This window comes from Alosa sapidissima, chromosome 11 (genome assembly GCF_018492685.1).
Source record: "Alosa sapidissima isolate fAloSap1 chromosome 11, fAloSap1.pri, whole genome shotgun sequence".
NCBI classification, from domain to species: Eukaryota; Metazoa; Chordata; class Actinopteri; order Clupeiformes; family Clupeidae; genus Alosa; species Alosa sapidissima.
Genome location: NC_055967.1, coordinates 8,835,879 through 8,844,736, shown reverse-complemented (window position 1 = coordinate 8,844,736; position 8,858 = coordinate 8,835,879). Strand labels below are relative to the sequence as shown.

At 41.4% G+C, this 8,858-nt stretch overlaps 1 protein-coding gene across 1 annotated transcript in view; it reads left to right on the top strand.

The window, feature by feature from the left end:
• Positions 1–537: 537 nt before the first annotated feature.
• The window catches only part of LOC121723448 (transient receptor potential cation channel subfamily M member 1), a 35,788-nt gene continuing 27,467 nt past the window's right edge, over positions 538–8,858 (top strand). Inside the window, exon 1 of the mRNA XM_042109124.1 lies at positions 538–879. Coding sequence (XP_041965058.1) covers positions 802–879 — 78 coding nt within the window. The 5' untranslated portion in view covers positions 538–801. The remainder of the gene's footprint in view (positions 880–8,858) is intronic.

The following is an 8,858-nucleotide window of genomic DNA, read 5'->3' as shown; positions in this document are numbered from 1 at the left end:
CATTGTCTCCCTCCATCTCCCATCTCCCTTTCTCTGAGTACGACTAGCCAAGGTGATGACCGGTTGAGACGCCTGGCTCTTTGGAACATCTGCTGAAGGTCAGATCAGCTCAAACAGCGCCAGCCACATCTGGAAGTGTCTCCTCTCTCGCCACCACCCCTCTCCTCTCCTCTCCTCTCCTCTCCTTGTCTCTCTCTGATCCTTTCCTCATCTGGCTCACCCATCATGATAGTACTTTTTGCGTTGCTTAAAAGCCTCTCTCTCTGTCTCTTTATCTCTCTTTCTCTCTCTCTCACTCATGTATTTTTTTTTTTATTTTGGGCCGCGGTGTACCAAAGTAGATTTACCTTCAATAACCATTTATTAAATCTCTCTCCATTAAAGAGTCCATCCTCCCATGAGCGGGCGCATTAAGCCTGATTACGGCTGCAGCAGGAGGAGGGAGAAAGGGGGTCTATGTGTCAAGCACGCGCCATCCACTGACTTTTATCCCCCGCCTGTGTCTCTCTATCTTGTCAGTTTGATAGGGAGCTGTAACACACATCAGCAAAGAGAGAGAGAGAGAGAGAGAGAGTGAGTGACCGCGATGATGCCAATGGCCGAGGGAACTCTGACGTTCCCAGTGATGTTTCCTAGTTCCTGACTTCACTGACACACAACCTGTCCAGCAGCATCCATTCATACGTCGGGCCGTCCATCCATTATCTGAGCAGTCCATCCCTGACCACAACACAGATAATCCCACAGAGAGCCCACGGTAGGCAGGAATGCTCCAGTGAAAACGCTCGCTGAACTCACCTCATGGATCGAGGAACGGGCACAAAGAAGGGCTCCTTCAGGCGTGGGTCAATCAAGCGCACTACATCCGGGTCTCAGAGGGTGAGTAGGCTGCACTACGCTCACTCGGTTGCCAAAAAATACCTGCTAGCGGCCTTAACGGTCTGTGACTGCTAGCATAGTTATAGTCATAGCTTAGCTTAGCAAGCATAGAAATAAATAATGTCGAAAGTCATAATTCACATAATGTTTGCTCAAATGGTGTATTCCAAAAAAATATGTTAATTTGTGATTTAGTGGAACTTGAGGCAGTACCTAGCATTTACTGTATGTTAAGCATTATGTGAAATGTGTGATTTTTGAGATATAGCTTCTAGCTATGTTGTAGTCAGCAACAGTTAAGCTGTGAAACTTCTCTCGTATCTAGCAACAGGTAACTGACTGTGGAAACCACATGAGTACATATTTGCATGTATTTAGTACTTTTATTCAAATCAATTTACAACACTAGGAAGGACCACATTTGGGTGCTCAGGGTGGGTGGCCCCAATCCAACATCCACATGACATCCACATGAGGTGAAGCCTTAGGTGTATGTTTTGAGGTCATGGATCATTGTACATAATACTGAAACTTGCAGGTAGAAACATCAGTAGAAACATTACTCAGGACACACAGAAAACCTACATCTGTCCTGAGAAGCACTTTTGTTATTTATTATTATTATTATTTGTCAATCGATTAAAAAAAAAAATCTAATTAATTACATACTCTGTGATTAATTAATCTAAATTAATCGCATATATAATTTTTGCTGTGAAAGTATTTTAAATATTTAAATTCAAAAGAATCATTTAATAATCAGCATTAGTGGCATTAAAGTTCAAAAACTCTTTCATTATTATTTTCACTGTTCAAATAATGGCCATAATAATCTATGATATGACCTAATATGCTGAGGAAATAAATTCAACAGTGCTTCGGGAAGAAGTTTTTTTTTTCACATACAAGGCATTTCAGGCCACAGATATAACCTAGGGGACACAATGAAAATAAATTAACACTCCCCTCAATGTCAACACTTATTTCTTTGCATTGATGTGCGACTATAGAGTTGATGAACTCCGGTGATATGCAAATTCCTTGCTGCAGACATTGCAGAGGACTTTATTTTTATCAACACCATCAGGCCGTTTTTTAAAAGTAAATGTTCCAATCAATGATCCAGGCAGCACGTTTTCTTCTATCTCCTTCATTTTACAGTCTAATTTTTACTGACTAGAACGGCTCGGGGTCAAAGGTCATACGGAATCGATTAATCTGCACTAATTTTTTTAATCAGCAAATGCTTTTGAACATGTATCAGTTGCTTTGTCATATCAGTCAAAATTAACTATACTTCTGGATGCTGAATAGTCGTTCCCAATAAAACTAATAGTCTTCATTTCATTGCTTGATACAAAATTGGTGAACTAGTTATCAAATTCTGTCACAATGCTGTAGAATTGCAAAGAGCATATACAGTAAAACTGTGAAACGTACATATTCAGTGTCTTGTACTCACTTACTCCCCATTTTGAGCAAGTGGCGTGCTTTTGCAGGTTATCCACTAGGTTTTGCAGTTTGCACTAATTGTTTTGAGAAATGCACTAACTGCTGTGCAAATGTTACAGTAATAGGGATGTGAGAAAAGCACAAAAGCGACTGAGAAAAACTATTAGTGTAAATGAGCGGGAACAGAGTGATTTATCTCAGCTCTCTGTTCCAACTACATGTAATGTCCTCAAAGAAGGAGATAGAGAGGCCACCTTAGATTACGTAAAACAACCCTAAACAAGTGTTTGAGTTGTTAATCTGACACTGGTCACTGTTGTATCACAGCTTCTGTGTCTGGCCTCTGTCTAGCCTACTCCAGACGCTTTCCCACTTTCCCCACAGGCGTCAGCCTCACCCGGTACACCCCAAGAACATCTGTAATTGCATTCTATGTTGGGAGGTTGGTTTAGGCTCAATAACACAAGGCCGTAAAAACAGCCCTTAACACCTGTTCTTATGAATCTGAGAAACTCGTAGGACAGCTGTTTTGTCTTTTACTGCCTTAAAATAAGTCTGTCCTGTTTCTAAAGTAGTCCATAAATATTGCATGTTATGGATTGTATTGTAATGTTTTGCTGAAATTTAATTGAAATAAGCGTGTGTGTGTGTGTTTGGTGTAGAGAAACGTTTTTGTTCTGACTTATAGTATATATACTTTTTTGATCCCGTGAGGGAAATTTGGTCTCTGCATTTAACCCAATCGGTGAATTAGTGAAACACAAACAGCACACACTGAACACACAGTGAGGTGAAGCACACACTAATCCCGGCGCAGTGAGCTGCCTGCTTCAACGGCAGCGCTCGGGGAGCAGTGAGGGGTTAGGTGCCTTGCTCAAGGGCACTTCAGCCGCGGCCCACTGGTCGGGGCTCGAACCGGCATCCCTCCGGTTACAAGTCCAGAGTGCTAACTAGTGGGCCACGGCTGCCCCAAATACTGTACAGAAATTTGGTCTCTGCATTTAACCCAATTAAACAACATGAGTGTGTAATTATGTGCAACATGAGTTACTCAAATAACTTAAAGAAGGGGCTGCATTTTACAATAAAAAAAAATATGCTGAATATGGCTAGATCTTTCTCTCTGTCCCTGTTTTACCCCAGCTTTAGACCACCCCATCTGTGTTATTATATCATGGCACTTTGAATCATCATCAAACATAATGGTCCCACATAAAGTAATGTGTAACTTTTTGAAATGTTGAAATTAGTACATGCCAATAAGGATAAGGATAACTTATTATTCTGATGGGACTGACATGTCATTTGTCAAAAATATTTGCTTTTGATACATAACTAAGCATTCTGAGCAAGTTATGCACTTTTGCAGGTAATCCACTGTGTGGTGCAGTTTGCAAAATTGTTTTGAGACATGCACTTACTGTTTTGCAAACATTAATGATGATTCGCAAAATACACCAAAGCAACTGAAGAAAAACTGTAAGGAAACAGTATCATATGACAGTAAAACAGTATCAATATGTGTTGAAAATGACACAACTTGCGTTGTTTTTTAGCACATCTCTGTGTCCAGATAGGGACGACACATTTGTTTTAAGAGTGACAGCATATAACCAAGGTCTGAGTACTACATCCATATGCACACAGTGGCATGTCTGAGGCCACAATAGCCAGTGGGGGTCTGAGAACAGCACTGAAGCACATGGTCTCCTCACATGAAAGAAGTCATGTGACCTAACCCCCACAGCATACAGCATATCATGGGATACCACTGCATGGCACAGGACAGTATAGCACAAAAGAGCTTAACATGGGCAAGCTATTCCTGTCCTGCCTGTTGGAGCAAACACACATAGGAAAATAGAGATAGAAGAGATAGATAGATAGATAGATAGATAGATAGATAGATAGATAGATAGATAGATAGATAGATAGTAATCAGAAATGAATAAGAGCAAAACTGGGTCTTGCTGTGGAGAAGCATTAGCGTCTGGGGATGCAAAGACAAGGAGCGCTATATGAAGAAAGGTAGAGAGGTAGAGGGAGGAAAAAATAACTTGGGGAAGCAAAGCAAAGAAGCAGGCACCTCCAGGCCACCGTAGACAGACGGCCCCTAATCCTTTGCTATGGGGCAGAGTGGCTGGCAGATTAGAGCACTTTGCTTTTATTCTTTTTTACCACAAATGCTTTCATGCCATCCACAGTCAACATACAAGCACAATCCAGCGCGCTGTTCAGGAACGCTAGACACTGGCTTTACTTAAACAGTGATGGCTGGCTGGAGAATAGAACATGCGTTATTAGAAAAGGTTTAGTAACTTGAGCTTTCTGCTCTTTCACAGTGGTAGAATCTTTGAAGTCTGCACTTAATAGAATTAAGATCATGAAAGTGTGGTCTAGTCATCAGATTTTCAGCAATTGGCTGCCATGAACAGCGGGCCAAATCTTCTTATGGAATTTATCTCGTTTTAAAAAGAATTGAAGATTCTGTTTTCCTTTGTATTTTACACACTGAATCATTCTAGATGATGAGGATGGGCAGCCAACAGCCATAGTTAGTGAGATATCTTCACTTGAGAGCATGACGTTCATGCTCTTTCCACACTCTCATCAGACTACACTGTTCTGGGTGCAAAAATATCCCAGGCCATTTTCAGAGCATGACATTGGTAACAGAAATAGTCAACAGTGTTGCATAGTGAATCCTTTATTCTGCCCATCAAAAGGGTTTATTCAAAAAATATTTGAAAAGTGACATCCATTTGAAAAACAATACTGCTGTTTACAAGTGGGAAAAAAGCTTGCTACAGCTTCACAGATAACATACCGATATGTACTCAGATCCCAGACATTTTGTGATGTTCACATTTCAGGGAAGCATGGTTAGTTATTAAATAATCATAAAATAATCATTTTAGGATAATTTCAGGACATAATTGAGTGAATAGATTTATTCTCTAAAAATGATTTAAGTTTAATCCCAAGCAGTGTGTGGTTCAGGAGCTTTTCGGATTTCACAATTTCGTCCGAGACTCTGTGGGGTCTTTTGTTTTAGCAGGGCAGAGGCACACGTTCAGACTGGGTTTTCAGAGAGAGAAGCCCAATGTGCCGGATAAGGATTACAAACATCTAATTCCTAACCAATGTTGCGCAACTCTACCACACCATTCAATTTGACTTTTTTCCCTTAGAGTGCATTCCTATAATTACACTTGTCTTTGTGTCATCCCGTTGATTTGAGCCATTATGAAATTAGGCATTGTGTAATATAGATTCTTAAATAATTGATCACTCTGAAAAAAAATCATGCCATCAGTGTAACCCCTAATCCTGGGTCTAAATGCTCAACACTGAACGACTTTTGCCGTTTTTGTATCAGAGCAGGGCTGTATAATTATATATATACTTTTTATTATTTGATGTTTATTTAACCAGGTGAAACCCATTGAGACCTTCAGCCTCTTTTACAAGGGGGCCCTGACATAGAGACATATAGACATATAGACATTGCACAAAAATAAGATAAAACATACAAAATAAGCACAGGAAAGACAGGTTCAACAAAAACATACATAACACTGGGAAGATTAAATTGCAAGGCATTACCCTAGTAGGCCTACCATTTAGAGACTGCCGCCTTCACATCACTCTTCTCCCTTGTATGCATATAAAATGTGTGATCTTTGACTGCAGAAAAGTGTGAAAGAGCAGCAGGTTAATGTGTAAGATTTCAACGTACTGGGTACCCATTAAGGGCTAAGGGGGTGCCAAATTTGTCTAAAGCCAACAATAAGTGTCATGCTCCTACCCAGAACATTACACAGTGTAATACCCAGCATGTGGAGTTTGATGCTGTTATTTTAAGGTAAAAGGACTATGTTGTGTTGCTTGGCAGGCAGGTCAACTTGTAAAGAGCAAGTCAGAATGGCCAGACAAATCCTCAGGGATCAGTGAAAGTTTAGGTTGTGTTGTGTAATTGAATGTCTGCATGTGATGATGAGGAAGAATCACATTAGGCGAAGCTAGAATGCTACAGTGAGAAGCATCCCATCCCTCATAAGAATGTGTGCAGACAGCTGAAACACTGGAAACACACGAGTGCGTTTTCATGCATCACCATGAAACTAATCCTTCTCAGAAAAACATCCTCTCACTCTCACCCAAACACAGAAACACAAATCTCTCTCTCTCTCTCTCTCCCTCTCTCTCTCTCTCTCCCTCTCTCTCTCCCTCTCTCTCTCCCTCCCTCTCTCACCATCACTGTCCTTTGCTCACTCAGTCATTTTTCTCTTCATCTCTCTCCTCAAACACACAAACATACACTTAATCACACGTTAATCACATGTTTCTATCTTTATTTTCTCTCACACACACACAGACACCTCTCTCTCTCTCATTTTTTCTCTCTCTCACTCACTTTCTCTCTCTCTCACACACACACACACTCTCTCTCTCCACTCTGTCCCTCGTGTCTTCCTCATATTCTTTTAATTACTCAGAAATAAGCATTTCCCTCCACTGTGAGGTTTAGGAATGCATCCAATACATGTCTGGAAATAGGCCTAGCCTGGCCGGATTTGATTCCCCCAGACAGGGGAAACTGTCCATCAAAATGCAAACTGTCCACAGCTCCAGCAGACACTGGCAAGTCCCCCTATTGAATCGAGAAGGGATACGCGTGTCTCTGCAGTAATACTAAAGCCCTCATTTGCCACCTCTTTGGCCGCCGTAATTAGTATTGCTCCAATGCCATAGAAACAGGCCTGCTGCTTGTAAATCACAACCCACACAGGGGATGTCAGTGGTGGTGAGAACAGCAGGGACAACTTAGCCTTTTGAAGGTGAGGTTTAAAATTCAAAATCAGTACACTTTTTGTCAAAGGGTTCGAACACAGACTTGGCTGTGTAAAGGGCAAACAAACATAGTGGTTCAGATAGAATCCAATCCCATCCAATAAACATGGAGCTTTAGGAATAACGTAGGGAAGGGTGTAGTTTGATTGGCTATTGAGCTCAAATGTAAATGGAACACATAGCAATGGGTAGTCGATGGGTTTTGTCATCAGGCCACAGCGCACATCTGATGAGAAGGCAGCCATAATGGGAGGCTAACATCTGTCTGTGGTTTCGGGGCAGTCTCATCCCTCGGCAGAGGATTTCAGTGGCTCTGGGGGAAACAGCTGCCGCTCAGTGGGAGTTTGGAGCTGTTGTCTTCGTTAAGTGAATACACAACAATCAGCGATATGTAGAGGCTCAGCCATCAGACATAGTGGACATCTTCATATGATGAGTCTGAATTCAGTTAACTATCTTTACTTTGGTAGGCCACAAGATCAGCTGTGTGTGTGTGTGTGTGTGTGTGTGTGTGTCTCAAATCACTGTGAAAAGTCTTGTGAAAAAGGGCTCAAATGTATGAAATGAAACTTGTTTAAGCATGTGAAGCCAAAAAGGAGGACAACTCATCTGTTATTCCTATAGGCCTAACCCCACCCCACTACTATACTAACTGCGCCCAACCCCTCCTACCCTACCCCACCACTCCGACACACCCCATCCCACCCCACCCCCAGCTCGCCTTAAATACACATCTTATGACCCGAACAAATCTCAGGGCTAATCACTGGCATGTTGTGCTCATGTGATGGCTAACTGGATTTTCAAACCCCAGCAAGACAATGAGGCCCTTTTAGAAGTAGTCCGGGTAAAAAACAGTCATTTTAAAGAGGTTAAGGGAATTAAGGCAAAACTTGCCTGGCACTCAGCAGACTCTGTGTCTCCGAGCATCACGGCTAGTTTACGTGGCTCAAATAAAACAAGGCAGATGAATAGATCAATATGAAACGGACGTATTTGTCTCCCTGCCCTCGACATGCAAGAAAGCTATATAAGAACAGTTTATGGAAGTCATCCAGAGCTGCGCGGCAATATGCAAGTGCCTCTCAGTCCTGGTCTTGTCAGTTGGTATTAAGTTCTTGCAATATGCACTCAATTTGTCCACACTATCAAGCAATTAGTAGAACCTTTCATCTGCTGTCTGGTGTTCCATCCTGCATGCCTTGTCTGCATGCTACTGATCTGCTTCAGTAATGCTTATCGTTGATCGGGTCTGCTTGGTTGGAGCAATTCTTCAGGGATATGGGAATGTTATCTACATGAGACAACAGAAAGCAGCCTTGTTTTTTTTATTGCATTATATTTGCTTCTAAGAATGTAACCCTCTCTGTAAGTGGCACACCCAAGGGCTGTTTAAACTGTTGCAGACAAATAAGGCCCAAATAAACAAACTGAAAATAAAGACAGTTTTGCAGGGTAGAGGTTTTTGATATGATTTCTTGTTCTCTAACACTGAAAGTTGTGTGAGAAGACCTACCATTGTCAGTTTCCTTCTAAATAACCATGAGAAAGAAAACACAAACTTTAATCTGGCTCAATTGTAACTGTAAGAGGAAATCCTATTTTGTCACATGTGGTACAAATATGTTTTGTTTGCAGCCTTTTTCTGCGAGGCTCTGAATGATGTTTATTGT